The sequence below is a fragment of the Conger conger genome, chromosome 10, assembly GCF_963514075.1.
Source record: "Conger conger chromosome 10, fConCon1.1, whole genome shotgun sequence".
Classification (NCBI taxonomy): Eukaryota; Metazoa; Chordata; class Actinopteri; order Anguilliformes; family Congridae; genus Conger; species Conger conger.
In genome coordinates, this window is record NC_083769.1 from 3840232 (window position 1) to 3863296 (window position 23065).

The window sequence follows — 23065 nt, forward strand, 5'->3', positions numbered from 1 at the left end:
CACACACACACAACCCACACACACACTCACAGTCACACACAATCCCGCAAACACACACACACACACACACACACAACCCACACACACACACACACACACACACACACAATCCCATGCACACACACATGCATGCATGCACACGCAAATTACACACACAACACACAATCCCACACACACACACACGCATGTACACGCAAACTACACACACAACACACAGTCCCACACACACATGCACAGTGACACACACACACTCACACACACAAATTAAACACACAACACACAAACCCACACACACACACGTATGCACACATGCACATGCAAATTACACACACAACACACAGTCCCACACACACATGCAGAGTCACACACAGACAGACACACACACACACGTATGCACACAATCATAGAACATTTCTCAGGGCAGCACAGATGCTCCCCTCATAAAATTAATCAATGATGACCTGTTTTAGCCAGACAGCCGAGCCCAGAGGGGAGTTGCATTAGAAATGGTGATGTGGGTTTTCCACAAACCTGAGTCAAGGTGTTCTTAGAAAAGAGGTTTTTGTATATTTGGTTTCTCTTGTGGGCACTCTGTTATTCAATTAAATATGCCAGAAGCTGGCATCTATACTATAATTTAGTAAATAAGTGTTGTAAAATTGCCTAAATCAGTGTTGTACTATTGGCTAAGTCAGTAATATTGGATAAATCTGTGAAGCCTACATCAAACAGCCAACTTGAGAGACGACAAGACAAGACAAGACAGGAGAAATCTCAGAACATCCAAAAGAAAATCTCAGAATGTCCTAATTAAAATCTCAGAACATCCGAGTAAAAACTAGGCAGTCCATACTAAAGCACCAAAGTAAACATTTAAACGAATCTTTCCATAACAACGACTTATGTTTCTGCTAGTGAACTTTATATATATATATTTTGTTTATCTAGCTAACATTAATGTTGTATTGTTAATATTTATTGTATTATATTATATATGTCTATATTTTTCCAACATTAGCTACCCCCTTAAGGTAACCCCTTAACCCCAAGTATTGCCCCTTTTCTGGACACAAGCTTAAAAATGACATACCCAAAATAAAATGGTTACTATTCTTGGACCCTTTTGAATACAGGCATGATCCTGGTCTCTTCTGAAAGGTAACCCTTCGGGGTTTGTTTGCCATCCAGTCAGAATTACTCCAAATATTACTAAAACAAAGTTACAGAAACTGAAACACAGAAGCATTTTACATTTAAATAATGTAAATAATATCATGGGTCTTATGAAGTGTAAAATACTGTGTTTTTGCTTACTAAACTATGCAACATTCTGATAAAAAGGGTTTGCACTCATCCCAAACACTTCTTTTGGCATAACATCTCTAGAATTATTTTTGCTGAAGCGCAACAGGTTCCATGTGCGTATTGAACATGCTACAGTTTCGTTACGCAGGTGAAAAAATGCTGTGTTCTTTCATGCAAGCCTAACAAATTATACACTGTTGAAAATATAATGTCATTAGCTAAAATGCTTTTTTGTGATCACTTCAATAACATGCTCGTAGTCGGTACTTTGATGAGCTGAAGTCAAACTGAATTTTCTTATACACGGATGGGGGTAACGCATTTTCTCTGCAACTACGTTATGAAAACTGGCCAGAGATGGTGGTACGTGGGCTCATCGTGTTCGAGAGAGCCTATGCAATCTGTACATAATAGATTTTCTTTGTACAAGTACTTTTGTAGAAGTATACAATGGCGAAAAGACAACAATGATCATTCCTCCAGGGAAATTATAAGTAAACAACGGACATTCACTGGAGTACTTTTTTTTGAATGAGAAACTATAATGAATTTGGTCTGCTGGACACCTGTCGTTAAAACGACACTGACATTACCTTCTTTCTTGTAGTCTGTGGATTTCCAAAATGCAGAGAAAGTGAGGTCCCCCCACACTTGTTTTACCACCCATGTTACAAAATAAGGCTCTGTTGTCACTAAAGCAGTGGCATCTTTAAATAGGTTATACAGATACGGCTGTAAGTTTTAAAGCTTTCAAACGGTATATCCTGTTACCATAGTGATTGAAAAGGCCCCAGCCCTGGGCCGGGAGCTTTAAGGGGTTTACAGTTTGATGAGCAGCACCTCTCGCCCCGCTCCGCACAACTCCACACCTCCCGCTCTGCTGTGCACAACTCCACACCTCCCGCCGCGCTGTGCACAACTCCACACCTCTCACTCCGCTCCGCACAACTCCACACCTCTCACTCTGCTGTGCACAACTCCACACCTCCTGCTCCGCTCTGCACAACTCCACACCTCCCGCTCCGCTGTGCAGAACTCCACACCTCTCACTCTGCTGTGCACAACTCCACACCTCTCTCTCCGCTGTGCACAACTCCACACCTCCCGCCCCGCTGTGCACAACTCCACACCTCTCTCTCCGCTGTGCACAACTCCACACCTCTCTCTCCGCTGTGCACAACTCCACACCTCCCGCCCCGCTCTGCACAACTCCACACCGCTCACTCTGCTGTGCACAACTCCACCATCTTTCCAGCATCCGCTGGACGTGGTCAGTTTCGGAAATGCTAGCCGACAAAAGCAGATATTCTAAAACTGGAGAGTACACACAGATTATTTTTCAAAAAACCTTCTAAAATCGTCCTGTCTAATTTTTTCTCAAGGCCACTGTTGATGTAGATTCCAGATTTTTTAAAACTGTCTCCATCAAATGCATTTTTTGTCAAAGCAATGAAAATACTATTCACAGTTCCATGTAGACTGCTGCTGTACTGACTATGTGAAGAGTTCTGAAAATGTAAACTCTGTATCAAAAAATGCTTGTTGGCAATTGTTCGGATGTATGTCTTACTTTTATAGTCGACAAAACTAAACTAAATAAAGTAAAACTAAACAGATCCTTCTAACAGCCCCTCTTAGCAGGTGTCCCAGCTCAGTGCTTGGTCCGCTTCTCTCTTCACACAAAATCATTGGTCCAGTTATCTCTGTTCATAGCATGTCCTCTCATTGCTGTGGTGATGAAGCTGAACTCTTCTTTGCGGTCTCCCTCCAGCTCCCGCATTCAGGAGTGTGTCTCTACATGTCTGTCTGATACTGTAGCTGGGATGTCCACTAACCAGGGGAGGAGAGAACTCCTCCCAGCAAAGGGTTACCTGCAGATTGATGCTTCATTAAAGTCAATCGCTCTGCAGTGTCTCTCCCTCCCCAGATCGCAGACAATTCTGGGCCAAATACAGTTGAGGTTTGGCAGTTAAGTGTCAGTTATGGTAATGAAAAGTGTATTGTGGCCCAGAAGTGCCAGCCAACGGACCACAAGTCTGTGCGGCATCTCGATTTGGGGCCAAGAGTAGCCCAATTGTAACTAGTTTTATCATTGTATTTGGATGTTGGCCAAACGTGGCCCAAATGCATATCATACTTGAAAAATGTTCTTGTGACGGTTGAGTTGTGGCTGTGTTCTGGCAGCCAGATTTGGATGGGTTAGTCACCGTTATTCCATGGTGGTATGTGGGCCGAATTCAGTTGTAACTGTGGGCCAGTGCTGGATCATCACTCAGTTGCTATCTGGGCCGAGAATTTTTGTGTGACCACAGAATACTACATGGTCTTCTCGGGGCACATTTCAGAAAGCACTCGATCCTGTGGCCTCCCTCCTCGCCTCTCACCACCCTGGCCCCCGCTGGCACCTTCTCCTTGAGCATCTGGCAGCTCTGCTCTGACCTCATTCCTCAATGGTGGGCTGACCTTACCCAACCAATCTGGATGGCAGATTCACTGGCCGTCTTCTGCGCCTCAGCATTCCAATTATAGGAAAAAAGCAACCCTGCCGTCCCTTTACCTCGGTGATAGGACACGGCACACGACTGTGTCTTTGTATAACTAGCTTGTTATGTGAAAGGCTTTTCGTTTCTGCAAAAGAACTATAAATTATAGCCCCCACCATTATCTCAGTAGAGAAATAATAATAATAATAATAACAGCTGACAATGGGCCGATAAGTTCTGTTTGAGTTTACATATTTGAATAAAACATCATGAATGTGACCTCCATAGCCTGCCAGGCCTTTTGGGTCTGACTATACTTTAGCGGGAGTGGCAGGGCCAGCTGCTTATCCCTGCTCCCACCAGCACTGCCCTGCTGTCACAGCCAAGCCTCCGGCAGCAGGGCAGGAGAAGGAGAGCCGATAGCAGGGTGGAGAGTGGGAGAGTGGGATCTGTCTGGCTCAGACCCAGCCGCTGGGATCACAATGTTACTGGCTGGGAGAAAGGGCTACTCTCTGTACTTCTGGGAGTACTAATGTGTGGACAGGCTTGTGTGAAACTAACAACAACCCATGATCAAGGCAAACCCTACCCTCGATAGAATTATATCAGTGTTCTTCCCTGCTTAGGAGGGTTTCACGTTTTTGTTCAACAAGTTCAGTAACATCTCTTAATACCTCACAACTGTGTATTTCTAAGCTTTAAAAAAGCAACTTGCTCACAGGTTGCTACATTGAAGCTACAACAACAGTCGCATTCTGCCACCCACGACTCAAGTTTCATACTAGCCTGTCTGCAGGCGACAAGCGTGTCCTTATGTGAACCAGGCTGCATAGCAAACTGCTGAAACAAAGCCGGGAGTCTGCCAAGGATCTGATGATCCTGGAGAATGGCAGGACTGTAAAATTACAGTTTGGATTGCATGTAGGGAACATATCCAAAGCAAGAAAGGAGGAGTAGTAAAATGCTGTCTGAGAATCATATGGTCTGTAATGCGATGATGTGAATGGGGTTAGAGGTACTGAGGGGTTAAAATGAGGGTGGGGATGAGCAGGAACGCAGCCTGTGGGTAGTGTAGTGGGGTCAGCAGGGTGGGATGAGCAGGAACACAGCCTGTGGGTAGTGTAGTGGGGTCAGCAGGGTGGGGATGAGCAGGAACACAGCCTGTGGGTAGTGTAGTGGGGTCAGCAGGGTGGGATGAGCAGGAACACAGCCTGTGGGTAGTGTAGTGGGGTCAGCAGGGTGGGATGAGCAGGAACACAGCCTGTGGGTAGTGTAGTGGGGTCAGCAGGGTGGGATGAGCAGGCACACAGCCTGTGGGTAGTGTAGTGGGGTCAGCAGGGTGGAGATGAGCAGGAACACAGCCTGTGGGTAGTGTAGTGGGGTCAGCAGGGTGGGATGAGCAGGAACACAGCCTGTGGGTAGTGTAGTGGGGTCAGCAGGGTGGGATGAGCAGGAACACAGCCTGTGGGTAGTGTAGTGGGGTCAGCAGGGTGGGGATGAGCAGGAACACAGCCTGTGGGTAGTGTAGTGGGGTCAGCAGGGTGGGATGAGCAGGAACACAGCCTGTGGGTAGTGTAGTGGGGTCAGCAGGGTGGGATGAGCAGGAACACAGCCTGTGGGTAGTGTAGTGGGGTCAGCAGGGTGGGATGAGCAGGAACACAGCCTGTGGGTAGTGTAGTGGGGTCAGCAGGGTGGGGATGAGCAGGAACACAGCCTGTGGGTAGTGTAGTGGGGTCAGCAGGGTGGGATGAGCAGGAACACAGCCTGTGGGTAGTGTAGTGGGGTCAGCAGGGTGGAGATGAGCAGGAACACAGCCTGTGGGTAGTGTAGTGGGGTCAGCAGGGTGGGATGAGCAGGAACACAGCCCGTGGGTAGTGTAGTGGGGTCAGCAGGGTGGGGATGAGCAGGAACACAGCCTGTGGGTAGTGTAGTGGGGTCAGCAGGGTGGAGATGAGCAGGAACACAGCCTGTGGGTAGTGTAGTGGGGTCAGCAGGGTGGGATGAGCAGGAACACAGCCTGTGGGTAGTGTAGTGGGGTTAGCAGGGTGGAGATGAGCAGGTGCAGGTTATACAAGAGGAGCATGAGGCTCACATTAAGGCTCCTAACGGATCTACTTCACTAACGTACAGCACTTGATTTGGATGCATGCTTCAAACCTGCAAATCCATGAGGGTGAATTTGTGTTTTTCTGTCCTCCACAGGGTCCTGCTCACATCTATTGCCATTCTGTCAGCCTACTCTGTTCATCTTCTTCTGAAATGTGCCGGGGTTGTAGGTGAGAGCCCTCTACACAGAGTTCCATACTGAATCTTCCACACTGAGTCATTTACACAGAGTTCAATACTGAATCTTCCATACTGAGTCATCTACACAGAGTTCCATACTGAATCTTCCATACTGAGTCATCTACACAGAGTTCCATACTGAATCTTCCATACTGAGTTATCTACACAGAGTTCCATACTGAATCTTCTGCACTGAGTCATCTACACAGAGTTCCATACTGAATCTTCCACACTGAGTTATCTACACAGAGTTACATACTGAATCTTCCACACTGAGTTATCTACACAGAGTTCCATACTGAATCTTCCACACTGAGTTATCCACACAGAGTTCCATACTGAATCTTCCACACTGAGTTATCTACACAGAGTTCCATACTGAATCTTCCGTACTGAGTCATCTACACAGAGTTCCATACTGAATCTTCCACACTGAGTTATCTACACAGAGTTCCATACTGAATCTTCCACACTGAGTAATTTACATGGAGTCTTACAAGTGAATCTTCCACACTGAGTCATTTACACAGAGTCTTACAAGTGAATCTTCTGCACTGAGTCATCTACACAGAGTTTTCCTCGCTGAGTCTTCTACACAGAGGTGTCTATTCTTAGCCCTCTTCATGGAATCGCCTATACTTGGTCATCTGGGTCATCTATGCTAAGCTCTCCACACAGGGGCACCTTCACTGGGTCATCTACACTGAATCTTTAACACCGATTCTTTTACACTTAGAGTCATCTACACTGACCCTCCATTACGCAGGTCTTTAAGTTGAAAAAATTCTCAAAAATGATCTAACCAACAGTGTCTGATGAATCAAATCATAAGCTGAGAGCTGAAATGATGGTGGATTGTGTCTGCATTGTTTTTCAGGAATTCGAGCATACGAGCAGCTAGGGAAACGGGCATTTGGGCACCCAGGGAAAATTCTGGCAGCTGTGATCATTACAATGCACAACATCGGAGGTCAGTCGCCGTCAGAGCACAGGAGGTCACGGATTCGAGCCCTGGAGACAGCCAGTTCTGCTGTACACTCTATCCCAGGGATCATCAAATCTGGACCTTCAATCCAAATCCAGCTCTGGTTTTCGTTTCTCCCGGATAATTAACTGAAAAATTAGTGCTACTGATTGGCCAGACTGGCTTCACATCTGACTCTCAAGTAAAGTGAGAACCAGCAGTTTGTTATTTATAGTACTCCATTTACTATACCAGAGATCAGCAGGGTCCAGGGTCAAGGACTGCTGGTTTTCCAGGTATGAAGCCAATCGCTAGCACTAATTACCTGGGAGAAAAAAACCCCAGGACTGGATATGGATTTGCGGACCAGAATTGATGACCCCTTCACTATACAACTGCAAATAGCTTTAAAAATATAGGTGCGATACAAATAAATTGTCATATTGGAAGGCAGAGAAGGTGATAAAGCTATATGTTCTTGTGTCTGTGTGCGTCTCCACAGCAATGTCCAGCTACCTCTTCATCGTGAAGTACGAACTGCCGCTGGTGATCCAAGCCTTCCTGGGCCTTCAGTCCACTCACAGTGGGTGAGGTAGACACGGTGTCAGGACGTAACACGCACAGTAGTGACCAATGAGAAGCAGTTATTGTCGTACAGCCTGAGTGCTGCTGTCCTCACTCGGCCGAGACTGGAGGAAATTCCACAGAGAGGCGGCTCCACGATCCAGCCTCAGCTTCTGAGGGGCTGCTGCCAAATTCTGAACTCCAATGCTGATTTGTCAAGCAAACACAAAGACTAGGGGCAGCACTTAAATGATAATGCGCCTTTCTAAATAGTAGAGAGGGTGTAGAGCTGTGTGTGTATCTGTGTGTGTGTGTGATATTGGAATAGTGTACAGCGGTGTGTGAGTGTGTGTGCGTGTGTGTGAGATTGGAATTGTGTGCAATGTTGTGTGTGCATGTGTATGTGTGAGATTGGAATTGTGTACAATGTTGTGTGTGTGCGTGTGCAGCATACAGCTATGTATGTATATGTATGACACATTGCAGAGATGGTGTACATTGCTGAATGTTTGGCTGTGTGTACCTTCTTCCTCAGAGAGTGGTTTCTGAATGGGAATAATCTGATCATCATCGTCAGCATCATCGTAATCCTGCCTCTGGCCCTGATGAGGCAGCTGGGTATGTCTCACCCATGGACCCCGTTAGCCATGCTCCGTTTCCACTGTTAATGTTTACACCAGAACCACAGGCCTGGCACCAGGTCAGCCATCACAACAGGACAACAAACACATTTCTCCTCTTCCAAATTACTAGATTATTTCACACAGAATAAAAGTTGAATTAAAAACTAATTTTACGACTGTACATTCAGTACACACTTTTAAATGTACTGTTAAATTTACTGTTAAAATGAAATGTACGTGTGTTAATGCAGTACATGGTACCTTTGATTATCTTGGATGGGATGATGACCCAGGGTTTTATGATGTTCTTTGCAGGGTACCTGGGCTACACCAGTGGCTTTTCTCTCACCTGCATGGTGTTCTTCCTCATATCAGTGAGTGTGGGTGGCGGGGCGGGACTCAAATCTCAACTCATCTTTTGAGTGATTGGGTGCTCTGAAGGAACAGCAACACGCCAGAAGAAATATTAAAAACTTGGCTTCAATTCATATGAAGCAGAATTTCTACAAGCAGATATTTATAGACATGGCCTGAGCCCTGGGCTTATGACCTTCTCAGGGGTCTCGTGTTTCCAGACATGCTGCAATGCATGATGGGAAAACAGGCTAAGACACAAAGTGCTAGAGTGCTGTGAGATATGATAGAGAAACTGGTCTTTATTGCACACTCAGCTGGGAGTGAGCAGGATGTCATTTTGTGTGCCGGTGGAGTGGATGTTTGCGAGTGTCTATCTATCTATCTTATCTCTGAACGTCCTCCTCACTCCCTGTCCATCTCTCTCCTCCCTCTCTCTCTCCTCCCTCTCCCTCTCCCTCCTTCCTCTGCCTCTCCCTCCTCTCCCTCTCTCTCTCCCTCCCTCCTCTGCCTCTCCCCCTCCCTCTTCTCTCTCTCTCTCCCTCCCTCCTCTACCCCTCTCCCTCTCCCTCCTTCCTCTCTTCCTTCTAAATCATTTTCTGTTTCCTCACTGTTTTATTCTTATTTGACCCTATATAATTAGCATATTGATAGTTTATTTTTTGCAAACAGAGTATCACACACAGGCATATGAGAAGTACATGGAAAATACACAAAAAGAGAATAAACTGAGCTAGCTTTGGGCACATGAATAAAGAAGAAAAGTGAAAAGTAAAGAATGACGCAGTGAGCAAATATATGAATACCCCCCTCCCACAACACAAATAAAGTGCTGTTTTTCACATGCATTTCTATGGCTTTACACCCCAATAAATGTGGCTTGAATTCTTTCTCTTTCTTGTATATTTTTAAAAAATACTCTCTTTCTTGCATTCTCTCTCTCTCTCCCTCAGGTAATATATAAGAAATTTAATATCCCCTGTCCTATGGGATCCAATGGGAATCACTCCGTCAACAGCAGCATGGAGGGGGATTGTGAGGCGAAACTCTTCACCATCAACCAGCAGGTAGCAGGGCCGGGCGTGGCACAGAGGGGCGGGGCACAGAGGGGCGTGGCACAGAGGGGCGGGGCACAGAGGGGCGGGGCCGGGCGGGGCACAGAGGGGCGGGGCACGGGGGGGCGGGGCACAGAGGGGCGGGGCACGGGGGTGTGGGGGGGGGGCAGGGCCAGCAGAGGCCTCTCCTGTGACATCACTGTTCAGCCCTGCTGTCGTAGAGTCACCAGATAAGGCTGGGAGCTATTTAGAGTGTGAGTCCAGGCCGCTCAGAGTGGGAGTTATTTGGAGTGAAGTGGGGGAGGGCTGTTTAAGATGGCAGACCCACTGTATATGCTGGCTCTGAGCCTGTTGTGGCCCACAAGCAGCAAAGCCGACCCACACTTCCAACCAACTCGCAAGAGCCAAATCGGGCATTCTCCGAAGGCCCGCCTCACAGCCACAACTCCTCCATTTGTGGGATTGTGGACAAGCGTGCACTCTCCCACACGCACGTGCTGCCAAAACATCCTCTTTCTGCTCTGCGATCTGTAGTCGCCACGTCAAACAATTATGCTCCAATTCGTTGGCTGCTTGCTGACTAGAGGAGCTGGACTCAAACAGAGACGAGTCCATTCCCACAAGCCAAGCCCCTGGGCTATACAGCATGCACCAATCATACACTGCCCCTGTCGAATTATGGCACTGCTATGTTCATGATTCAATATCTCGGGAACTCGGGATTGTGCACATTAATCAACATTTTCAGAAAGCCCACACAGACACGGGGAGAACATACAAACTCCACACAGACACGGGGAGAACATACAAACTCCACACAGACACGGGGAGAACATACAAACTCCACACAGACACGGGGAGAACATACAAACTCCACACAGAAAGGCCCAGGCAGGGCTTGAAGACCTTCTTGTATTGAGGCAGCAATGCTACCCACTGCACCACCGTGCCACCCACTGGCTGACAGTTTTGGGAATTACGAACTGGAGCGCAGTGTTTAGCAGGATGAGCCATTCAGATATAAAGCTAATTGATCTGTAATATCCTTTCTCATCAGCATTGAGTGTAGGTTTAATCAGTTTTGGCCTGTGTTCCTCAGATATCTGGCTTGTTTCAGTGTAGCCTGGCAGGTCCTGCTTTGTTTGAAATGGCACTGTTACACTTCAAATAAATGGCTCAGTTTTCAGTCTTGCAAAGGCACTTGAAATCAAGTAGAAAATATTAGTTTGTTTAAAGTTTTTACTTGACAAGTGATAGTGTCTTATGGTCTTGGCCCAATGGTAAATCTTAAAATGAGAAACTGTCTCGACCTAAATCTTTTTGCCTTATTTAATAAAAAACAATAATAAAACAAATATGATTATAAGCCTAAATATAAGGCTGAAATACTCATTAGGATTGACTTATTCTTTTAGTTTTTGCCACGTACGTAGACTGTGGATAGATAAAATGTTTCCTTTCACTCTCACACTGATGCCCAAGTGTGTTTGTTCACACCATTGTACAGCTCTGGTCATGCACTGTTAGCATGTAGATTAGAGATTACTCACACAGTTCAACCCACTATGTCTGTATGTAGAGTTTACTCACACAGTTTACTCACTATGTCTGTATGTCGAATTTACTCACACAGTTCTACCCACTATGTCTGTATGTCGAATTTACTCACACAGTTCTACCCACTATGTTTGTATGTAGAGTTTACTCACACAGTTCAACCCACTATGTCTGTATGTAGAGTTTACTCACACAGTTCTACCCACTATGTTTGTATGTAGAGTTTACTCACACAGTTCAACCCACTATGTCTGTATGTCGAATTTACTCACACAGTTCTACCCACTATGTCTGTATGTAGAGTTTACTCACACAGTTCAACCCACTATGTCTGTATGTAGAGTTTACTCACACAGTTTACCCACTATGTCTGTATGTAGAGTTTACTCACACAGTTCTACCCACTATGTCTGTATGTAGAGTTTACTCACACAGTTTACTCACATTCTGGTTTTCAGACGGCCTACACCGTCCCCATCCTGGCCTTCGCCTTCGTGTGCCACCCTGAGATCCTGCCAATTTACACCGAGCTGCGAAAGTAAGACTGGCCCGAACCAACTCCACTTTATGTAACTCCCTTCAAACAGAGGAACTTACACAATCTAACAAGGGAACATCCAAGTGCCGGGGCCTCCAGAACTGTCCCTTAACCAACACATTTATTTTATTTACTGAAGCATATGAACTTTGTGATCAGTTATAGATTAACTGCAGACATATACTCTAGAATATCCACTGTTTTTCCTGTCCATTCCACAGAAGATTACTTACTCATGTCAAATTATTTTTGTATGTGATTGTATGCAATATTTATGAAGAAAAATAAATCCAAAAACTGCAAAATGGAATAAAAATTACCAATAATCTGGCTCTTGCGTGAGAGTGAATGTTGTTCAGAACTCATGTGTAGAACGATTATTAGGCCAGATTCACCTGGTCGGTTGATACCTGTGAGGGAATAATGCTGACGGCACTCTCTCTCCTTCGCAGTGCTACCAAGAAGCGCATGCAAGCCATCGCCAACGTCTCCATCTTAGGGATGTTTGTGATGTACCTTCTCACTGCTATCTTCGGCTACCTCACCTTCTTCTGTAAGATACCGTCGCCAGAGAGAGAAGTGAACAAATACCATACTGTATGTCAGTTCATCTATCACTGATACAACAGTGACGAAGCAGAAAATACTTAACTGTTTTAGATGAAAAAACCCCTCTGTTCAAACACTTTTCTGTGCTCAACTCATCTTGCCTGGTGCAATTGAGCCAACCAAGAGAACCAGAAGTATTTTAAAAGTATTCCATAGATTCAAATACACCAGCGAAGGTCAGTGAAGTGTAGAAACTTATTTGAATCCAAAACAATTATGTATTTGACCCAGGTCTGCTAACAAGTGTGTACACCATAGTCAAACCTCCCTGTCTCTGATTTCCTGAGTTGATAAACTGGGACTAAAGTGCAGTAGCTTCACATCAGACTGTGATGGGAAGAGACACCTTGTGTTCAGTCAACCCGTGACACGCTGGATTGCACTGCACATGGTCTGGGTTTATTAACCTCGATATGGCCTGAGGTAACCTCCCAGTCACAAGTTAAACATGAAAAATGCAAGCACGGTTGTGTGAATTCTGAATTTACAATGAATTTTTGTGTACAGCTTTGTTTATGTATTTGTACGTGATTAACAAACTACATTAGTAAATACCAATTCACGTCCATAACCATTAAGGATTAACCATTGTTTTTATGAGCTGACAGTCATTTGTAATCAATTCAGCAGTTATAATCAGCTGTATGAGTCAGGTCACTGGCAGGTTGTGTGATTTCATTCGTGCAGTGGCAGTCTGTACTGGGACTGAGGTGATTGTGAATTCTGCAGTGATAGTCTGTACTGGGACTGAGGTGATTGTGAATTCTGCAGTGATAGTCTGTACTGGGACTGAGGTGATTGTGAATTCTGCAGTGATAGTCTGTACTGGGACTGAGATTATTGTGAATTCTGCAGTGATAGTCTGTACTGGGACTGAGGTGATTGTGAATTCTGCAGCGACAGTCTGTACTGGGATTGAGGTGATTGTGAATTCTGCAGTGATAGTCTGTACTGGGACTGAGGTGATTGTGAATTCTGCAGTGATAGTCTGTACTGGGACTGAGGTGATTGTGAATTCTGCAGTGATAGTCTGTACTGGGACTGAGATTATTGTGAATTCTGCAGTGATAGTCTGTACTGGGACTGAGGTGATTGTGAATTCTGCAGTGATAGTCTGTACTGGGACTGAGGTGATTGTGAATTCTGCAGCGACAGTCTGTACTGGGATTGAGGTGATTGTGAATTCTGCAGTGATAGTCTGTACTGGGACTGAGGTGATTGTGAATTCTGCAGTGATAGTCTGTACTGGGACTGAGGTGATTGTGAATTCTGCAGCGACAGTCTGTACTGGGTCTGAGGTGATTGTGAATTCTGCAGTGGCAGTCTGTACTGGGTCTGAGGTGATTGTGAATTCTGCAGTGATAGTCTGTACTGGGTCTGAGGTGATTGTGAATTCTGCAGTGGCAGTCTGTACTGGGTCTGAGGTGATTGTGAATTCTGCAGCGACAGTCTGTACTGGGACTGAGGTGATTGTGAATTCTGCAGTGATAGTCTGTACTGGGTCTGAGGTGATTGTGAATTCTGCAGTGGCAGTCTGCCTATAACCCGCTGCTCTCACTGTGGTTGCAGCTGGCGCGGAGGCTGAGCTGTTGCACACGTACAGTAAGGTGGACCCTCTGGACCGGCTGGTGCTGTGTGTGCGTGTGGCAGTGCTGGTGGCTGTAACCCTCACTGTCCCTGTGGTCCTCTTTCCTGTGAGAACACCATGCCATGCACCAGTTTACACTTAAACTGTCACATACAGCCACCATGTTCCACTCTTAAACTGTCACATACAGCCACCATGTTCCACTCTTAAACTGTCAGATAAAGCCACCATGTTCCACTCTTAAACTGTCACATACAGCCACCATGTTCCACTCTTAAACTGTCACATACAGCCACCATGTTCCAATCTTAAACTGTCACATACAGCCACCATGTTCCAATCTTAAACTGTCACATACAGCCACCATGTTCCACTCTTAAACTGTCACATACAGCCACCATGTTCCACTCTTAAACTGTCACATACAGCCACCATGTTCCAATCTTAAACTGTCACATACAGCCACCATGTTCCACTCTTAAACTGTCACATACAGCCACCATGTTCCACTCTTAAACTGTCACATACAGCCACCATGTTCCACTCTTAAACTGTCACATACAGCCACCATGTTCCACTCTTAAACTGTCATACAGCCACCATGTTCTCCTCTTAAATTGACCCACACTGTCATAATGTTCACCCCTTAATCTGCACCTGCCCTCACCATGCTTAAACTGTCACCACAGTTTCTGCCATTACAACCAGTTACGTGTTCGCTGCTCTTCTTGGTACTGTTTGGAATTTCACACAGGACTTGGGAAAGTTACACATGCTGAAAAACAGTGAGACTTTCAACAACTGCATGTGAATTCCTCGTCCGGGTTGAATCCAGGACTGCAGATCACTATTTAAAAATGTCTGGAACCATACTCTTATTGATGCAACAGTCTTTAGCTGTAGTTCTGTTTTATGTTTTATCACATAACTTAGTCCAGCAGAATATTTTTCAAATAGCATAAAAGGTTTTTCATGACTGAGCTGTACAGTTGAAAATACACAGACTGAATCATGTAACCAAGGTTCTGTCTATGTCTATGTTCTGTCTATGTCTGTGTGTGTCATGCACATCTGTGTTTGTGTGTGTATTTGTGTGCTTGCATGCGTGTGTATGTCATCCACATCTGTGTGTGTGTGTGTGGCGCACATCTATGTGCGGTGTGTGTGTGTGTGTGTGTGTGTGTGCATACAGATACGGAGAGCTCTGCTCCAGCTGCTGTTTCCTGAGAAGCCCTTCCACTGGGCGAGACACATCGGCATTGCTCTCTCGCTCCTCTTCGTGGTCAACCTCCTCGTCATCTTCGTGCCAAACATCCGGGACATCTTCGGCATCATCGGTGAGTGTTCATCATCACTAGGGGTTTACACAAACCCTGGTGCACTTTTTACAGTCAGACAGTGAACCAAACCTGACCTCCATCTGTCTGCCCATCCGTCTGTCTGTCATCTGCCCCTTAGGAGCCACGACTGCTCCTAGTTTGATCTTTATTTTGCCGGGGTTGTTCTACTTGCGTATCGTCCCTACCGACCAGGAGCCTCAAAACTCCAGGCCAAAGATTCAGGTACAGCATACGTCTCCTCATATCACCTATCTCTCTCTATCTCTCTCTATCTCTCTCTATCTCTCTCTACCCCCCCCCCCCCCCCCATCACCTCATATCACCTATCTCTCTCAGTTCAGCTCAATTCAGGACACTTCTGTTAATACAATAAAGTGGATATAAGAATTAAACCAAAGCAAACAAATCAAATATGATGTAAGACACAGAAATGTAAGTGCTGTATGTTTATATAAAAATCATATTAAAAAAAGTAAATACATACATGCAGAGCTGCAAAGTTCAGGGGTCACAGAGTAAAAGTCCATGGCTGCATCCAAAATCACATACTCTTACTATATCTCCATATGGGATGACACTGCTTGCACAACTATCCCAAAGTGCACTGCGTCAGGTCACTAAAGCGAACAGAAGAGCAGGCAGTGTTCAAACCAAAGCGGTGAAAGAGTTTACAATTTAAATTGAAGTATTAACTTTGCTTTAAAATCTTTTTTTTCTGTTTCCATGAAACAAAGTCACATCAACACACTGCTTTCATGAACGCAAATACTTTTACTTTCTGAACCTGGATTTTCCATCTCTGAATAAATAAAGAATAATAAATATTCTGCATCAAGAGAGACACAAGTTTGACTGAAGTTGACTGACACTCTGACTCTCTCTCTCTCCCTTTCTCTCTCTCTCCCTCTCCCTCTCTCTCTCCTTCTCCCTCTCTCTCTCATTCTCCCTCTCTCTCTCCCTCTCCCTCTCTCTCTCCCTCTCCCTCTCTCTCTCTCTCTCAGGCCGCGTGCTTCATGACTCTGGGGTTTGTGTTTATGGTGATGAGCATGTCGTTCATCGTGATGGACTGGGTGCGTGGGGAGAGCAGGAGTGGGGGCGGGCACTAGGATCCAAAACGGGCACAACAAACCCTCACCCCACCCCACCCCCTATTGGTCTGCCGTAAGATGCCCCTGTGAAAGGCTGATCCCACCCCACCCTTCCCAATCTAAAATTGATGTCACACTCTCACGTGGAGACCTGGTAGAGTTTTGGCAAGCACAGTGATGTCACTCCCCAACCTCCTCCAGCAGGAGAATCATAGCTGTCTCCGTGCCTGCTTGGATGTGCCTCAGATGGGTGGGGCGATCACCATTGCGCTCCCACTGGCTGTGGTGCCCTCGGTCTTCTGGCGCTCAGCTAATAATGATACAAAAATGAGAGAAAACATGCCTTTTAATGTCACACAGGTGAGGAGCGACCTGCCAGCCCTCTTGTCCCTCGCCTTCCAGAATGTTCCAACACAGCCGCGTGGGGCACCGCTGCCGAGCGGTTTGTTCCCCGATCAGATGTTAAAGTTGAACAGAAGCCAAAGTACATCCTGAGCCAAATTAAGCAGCTATTTTAGAGTAGTACATTCAGCGCTCTCTAACCAGGGCGTCAAAGAGGAATAGAGGAATCAAGTGCTGAAAAAAAAAAGAAAAAGTATGCATTTATTTTTAAAATGTTATTTATATTTTATCTTGCAGCTTTGCAATGATGTTGAATAAGTGCCTTTCAAATGTATTTATTGTTTTTGCGGTCAGCCCTCACCCTGCAGCCAATGGGAAAGGGTGCATGGGCTTTAGAGTCGGTCACACCACCTGGATGAAGATGTATAAACGATGCTGAAATTATGTATAAAAATGCTGAAAATGATATCCAGAGTTTGTATTTAGCCATTTTACAGCTTCAGTCGGATATAATATTGTGCTGTTATTGCAGTCAATATGAATAGGAATATGAATATAAGTATTGATTTTCAAAACTGGTGTCTGGTGGTTTTTGGGAAGTAGTGGTTTCTCACCTCACCCTGTGGACTGTGTGATGTGCCAGAAGGGCCCAAGGTACTTTCCTCCTGTCAGTGAAGCATGGAAGGCAGCAGCTTTTAGAACAAGAAAACAAATTGCGACAGATAAGCAAACTAGCTAACTAACATAGATACAGATATCTAAAACATTTTTTAAGAAAAACTGCCTACGAAGAGGTATGTTCACATCATCTGTGGTTGGGTGAGCTGTCGAACTGCTATTTGTCTTGGAGGCAGCAGTCAGGCGTTATTGAGAGAGGAAAGTACCATGGGTGCCAGAGGGCCTCTCAGCCTTGCTCAGCCCTCAGATCACTGAGACAGTGCCCCCTGTGGGGGGGAGTACTGAACTCCTCACACCTCCATCATAATAACCCATTCCACCAGCAGGGGGCGTCGAGTTCTGCTGTTTTCTTGTCAGTCTGTCGGTCTCTCTGTCTATGGTATTTGGCTTGCTTGAGGTTGCTAAGTATCTGAGCCATTGTTGACAGAGAGCGTGTCTGTCTGCAGTGATAAGAGCAATGAGGTTTCATGTCTAAATGAATCCACTGTTATTCAGAAACGGGAAGCCCAGAGCTGAGGCATAATGAACAGGGTTGCGGTAGCTCATTACTCATTACCGAGTTCTGGATTTCATCACGTCAGGACAGAGGAACATAAAGATACAGTTGTTCTTCTCCTATGTGTATTTTCATTTTCCATTTATCAAATGTATGTTTTGTGACAATGGTTCAATGCTGTTTGTAATAAAGGAGAAAGATCCTGTCAATTTGTCAATTTGCTCTTTATTCTTGTATTTTTACCCATCTGTTATTTTGCCACCAATTACAGTATTAGTAGAACAGTAGTCATTTTATCTGGCGCTTTTAACCAAACTGACTTACAGTTGATTAGACTAAGCATGGGACAATCAGAAATCAGAAATCAGAATCAGAAAGCTTTATTGTCATTGCACAACAACAGTACAACGAGATTTGGTGTGCAGCACCTAAAACAATACATGCATACACACAGTACACACACTACACACCCTACACACAATCCCCCTGGGAGCAATGCGGGGTTAAGGGCCTTGCTCACAGCAAACTAGCAAACTAGCTCAGTAACATAGATACAGATAGATGTGATTTAAAAAATAATTAAAGAAAAACTGCTTGTGAAGTAGTATGTACTCATCATCTGTTGCTATTGTGGTTACACCGTGGCTTGAACCACCAACCCTCTGGGTCCCAGTCATGAACCTTAGCCACTAGGCTACATGCTGTCCCAATCATGTACCTTAGCCACGAGGCTACATGCTGCCCCAGTCATGAACCTTAGCCACTAGGCTACATGCTGCCCCAGTCATGTACCTTAGCCACGAGGCTACATGCTGTCCCAGTCATGCACCTTAGCCACGAGGCTACATGCTGTCCCAGTCATGCACCTTAGCCACGAGGCTACATGCTGTCCCATTCATGCACCTTAGCCACGAGGCTACAGGCTGCCCCAGTCATGTACCTTAGCCACGAGGCTACAGGCTGCCCCAGTCATGTACCTTAGCCACGAGGCTACATGCTGCCCCAGTCATGCATCTTAGCCACGAGGCTACATGCTGCCCCAGTCATGTACCTTAGCCACGAGGCTACAGGCTGCCCCAGTCATGTACCTTAGCCACTAGGCTACAGGCTGCCCCAGTCATGTACCTTAGCCACTAGGCTACAGGCTGCCCCAGTCATGTACCTTAGCCACTAGGCTACAGGCTGCCCCAGTCATGTACCTTAGCCACTAGGCTACAGGCTGCCCCAGTCATGCATCTTAGCCACGAGGCTACATGCTGTCCCAGTCATGAACCTTAACCACGAGGCTACATGCTGTCCCAGTCATGAACCTTAACCACGAGGCTACATGCTGCCCCAGTCATGCACCTTAGCCACTAGGCTACAGGCTGCCCCAGTCATGCACCTTAGCCACTAGGCTACATGCTGTCCCAATCATGCACCTTAACCACGAGGCTACATGCTGTCCCAATCATGAACCTTAGCCACTAGGCTACATGCTGTCCCAGTCATGAACCTTAGCCACGAGGCTACATGCTGCCCCAGTCATGCACCTTAACCACGAGGCTACATGCTGTCCCAATCATGAACCTTAACCACTAGGCTACAGGCTGCCCCAGTCATGCACCTTAGCCACTAGGCTACAGGCTGCCCCAGTCATGTACCTTAGCCACTAGGCTACAGGCTGCCCCAGTCATGTACCTTAGCCACTAGGCTACATGCTGTCCCAATCATGAACCTTAACCACTAGGCTACATGCTGCCCCAGTCATGCACCTTAGCCACGAGGCTACATGCTGTCCCAATCATGAACCTTAACCACTAGGCTACATGCTGCCCCAGTCATGCACCTTAGCCACTAGGCTACATGCTGTCCCAGTCATGCATCTTAGCCACTAGGCTACATGCTGTCCCAGTCATGCATCTTAGCCACTAGTCCTATCCCATTGCGGTAAGTTAATGTCCTCTGTAATATTTGGAGGGTGGGGTTCTCCAGATAGCTGCAGTTTCTCTTCTTTCTTTACTCTTCTTTGGGATGTAGTGGGTGCTGTGGAGGAGCACTGTGAACCTGGCATAGCTGCTCCATTCCCAGACCCAGTCCACCAAAGGGCCCCTACTGGACTGTTTTTCATCTGAGACTGTTAAACCCCTCCATGCTGCCCCCTTGTGGTTGAGTCACCGACTTCTCAAATTATTGTTGCGTTCATATTTATATCATTAAAAAAACTGTGACTTAATAAAACCGCAAGATGGCAATGCCTGATTGTTAAAAAGACTTTCCGCTTGGAGAACTTTGGAAAGCAGGGCAATTTTGCAAAGCAGGGCAATAAAACAGCATGCCATGCCATGCTCATGGCTTACGACACTGACCTCATCACAGATTCAGACAATAAAAGGCATATTATACCATTTATCTACAGTAAATTCTATTTGAAGCCGGGCCTCAGATAATAGCCGGGGGCGTGGTCGATTTGGACAAATAAAGGCCGGCCCCCAAATACAAGCCGGGGTAATATTCCCTACCAGTAGGGCTATCAGTCCATGAGCACTAGAAGACATTGTTTCGATTTAACTCAATGAAATAAAAGAGCTCTTCTTAATATTTTATATTGTTGGTTGGTTTAATACTATTGCCAATGAAAAGTCGTTGTCCTACACCATGGGTCTCCAACACGTTGCTCTCAAGCTACCAGTCGCTTGCCGCCCCCTTCTAAGTAGCTTGCCAAAGGCTGAAGCAGTATACATTTAAACACAGTTGTTGCCGCGAGGCATTCCAGCCTACGAATTTAATAAAAAGTAAATCAGGCAAAATTAAAAATTAACTCAATTTCGGCTACTTGGCTACGCAATAAGGTTTCCATGTATTTACAGCACAGCGCACGTTCAATGAATGAATGAAAGTGGCTGCCTTGGCTCGCAATAAACAGACGGGTGGAAATCCCGACACTCTTTCAACTAAATAAAACTTAACAGTGAACCATCAAATACCCCCCAGATTTCAGTGCCCATCAGTCCCAACATTTAGCAATAGAATCAAAAGTCCAAAAGTAAATGAAATCCCAAACCAAAGCGAAAATCTTTTGATAGCCTATAGGTATGCTGCTCCATGTCTCACAATAAAATGCACTTTAGGAAAAAAAGATCCTTAACTTGCTGTTATCTACGCTAATTTGTTATTGTTCATGAAGGCGTGTCTGGCAAATTGTTATTTTATGGATTCTGGACTTGCATGTGATTTATTGTGTTTGAGAATATTTGCAATAAAGTCTGTTAAGACTGACACTATGACTTACCAAACGGTGTTTCCTGATTAGCCTACACTAATTGATTTCTAAACGGTTACAGGAAGTGTTGAACAGTGTTGGCCCACTTTAAGTGTAGCCTTTTACTTTATTTCTAAGAATAAAATTCTACACCAGAAGCCTAATAAGAAATAAAGGCCTGCCTCGAATACAAGCCTGCCCCAAATAAAGGCCTGTGCTTTGTGCAGCCTAAGTAAATAAAAGACCCCAGACACAATTTGAGGATTTACGGTATGTCAAAAAATCATGTTCCAATATAAAAACTAAAATATACAATTCAGAAGTTGCATGAATAAACAGTTTTTTTCTTAGCTAACTTTCACTGATGGTACTAAAACAGCTCTTTTTAAAGCCTATTGCACTAGTTTGTGACAAGTAATGTTCCCACTTTTCATGCAGTGTTGAGGAATTTCATGAATTTCATTTCATGTCGGCTTTAATTGAACCTACACAAAGTGACATATCTCTGCATTGTGTGTCCTTGTTTTGTACTTTAATACGTTTTGTTTTTACTGATATGAACCTATGCATCTGAAATGAAGTTACATTTAATTGCATGTCTGACCAACATATTTCCGATTTGTTAGAAATATAAATTTTGTTTAGCAAATATTGTCTTTACTGGGTGTTGCATAGATCATTTCAGTATTTGAAACATGCCAGTCTTCTTTATGGTTCCCTACCCTTTCCAACAAGGTATAATGTGTCATATTCAGGTGACGGACAGTTTCGGAATATCGCTGTGTTCGCAGAGCAGAATCAACATTCAGATGTGCCCGAAACATCCAGTGAGCGTTTGCGTTAAACTGGACACATTTCTCCGTAAGTTAGCAGGCAGGATGTTTTTTAGACTTCCGAATTCATCCTGCTGCTACCATCAGTTATATCATTAATAAAGATTAGTGAGCCCACAGAAGCAGCCATGCAAGCCCAAGCCATGCTTCCTTCACTGTGCTTCACAGATGAGCTTGTTTTAGATCATGAGCAGATCCCTTCTTTCTCCACACTTTGGCCTTTCCATCATTTTGGTAGAGGTTAATCTTGGTCTCATCAGTCCATAAAACTTTGTTCCAGAACTTTTGTGGCTCACGTCTTTGCAAATTGTAATCTCGCCTTCCGATTCTTACGACTGATCAGTGGTTAGCATCTTGTGGAATGGCCTCTAAGTCTTTGAACGGTTGATTGAAAATGGTGGATGTCTGCATTTATTTAGTGCCTTTATCCAAAGCGCTGTACCATTGATGCTTCTTGATCACCCATTCACACACACACTAACGGCAATTGGCTGCCATGAAAGGCACCAACCAGCTTGTCAGGAGGATTTAGGGGTTAGGTGTCTTACTCAGTGACACTTCGACACACCCAGGGTGGGATAACTGCTCTTACCGCCTGAGCCAATGTCGCCTGCATTGAGATAGAAATACCTTCATGCCTGCCCGGTGGAGATTGTTTCTGGTGTCACTGACTGATGTTTTGGGGTTTTTCTTCACAGCTTCTGCTGTTGTTTTCCTTGCTCAACCAGTTTGATGTCTGTTGCTCAGGTCTTTCTTTTTCAGGACATTCCAAGTTGTTGTACAAGCTATCCCCAATGCTGGTGCAAAGGCTCTGATTGATTTCCCCTCTTTTCTAAGCTTCAAAATGGCTTGCTTTTCTCCCAAAGACAGCACTCTGCTGTTCATGTTGGTTTATCATTTCTAACACAAATGCAGTCTTCACAGGAAAAACCCAAGACTAAAACCAAGAGTAGACATTCAGAACTCTTTACTGTGTAAGGCGGACTGGCTGGAATACCCTTTCTTAGTTGCACTGTTACACAACTGTCAGTGAGCAGGTGAAGTGGCGTTCCTCTGGTAGTGGTGCCATAAAAGTTTAAAACCTCCCACAACAACACACCATTCTATTCCAGTCAGCCATA

General features: G+C 45.2%; 1 protein-coding gene across 2 annotated transcripts in view; it reads left to right on the forward strand.

The window, feature by feature from the left end:
• slc38a5b (solute carrier family 38 member 5b) overlaps positions 1 to 18079 on the forward strand; it is a 35733-nt gene extending 17654 nt beyond the window's left edge. For both annotated transcript variants that reach the window (XM_061257262.1, XM_061257263.1), the window contains 12 exons: positions 5991 to 6064; positions 6952 to 7044; positions 7541 to 7625; positions 8138 to 8220; positions 8541 to 8599; positions 9533 to 9646; positions 11650 to 11729; positions 12182 to 12282; positions 13908 to 14032; positions 15119 to 15263; positions 15385 to 15488; positions 16268 to 18079. In XM_061257262.1, coding sequence (XP_061113246.1) covers positions 5991 to 6064; positions 6952 to 7044; positions 7541 to 7625; positions 8138 to 8220; positions 8541 to 8599; positions 9533 to 9646; positions 11650 to 11729; positions 12182 to 12282; positions 13908 to 14032; positions 15119 to 15263; positions 15385 to 15488; positions 16268 to 16372 — 1168 coding nt within the window. In that variant the 3' untranslated portion in view covers positions 16373 to 18079. The remainder of the gene's footprint in view (positions 1 to 5990; positions 6065 to 6951; positions 7045 to 7540; positions 7626 to 8137; positions 8221 to 8540; positions 8600 to 9532; positions 9647 to 11649; positions 11730 to 12181; positions 12283 to 13907; positions 14033 to 15118; positions 15264 to 15384; positions 15489 to 16267) is intronic.
• Positions 18080 to 23065: the final 4986 nt, after the last annotated feature.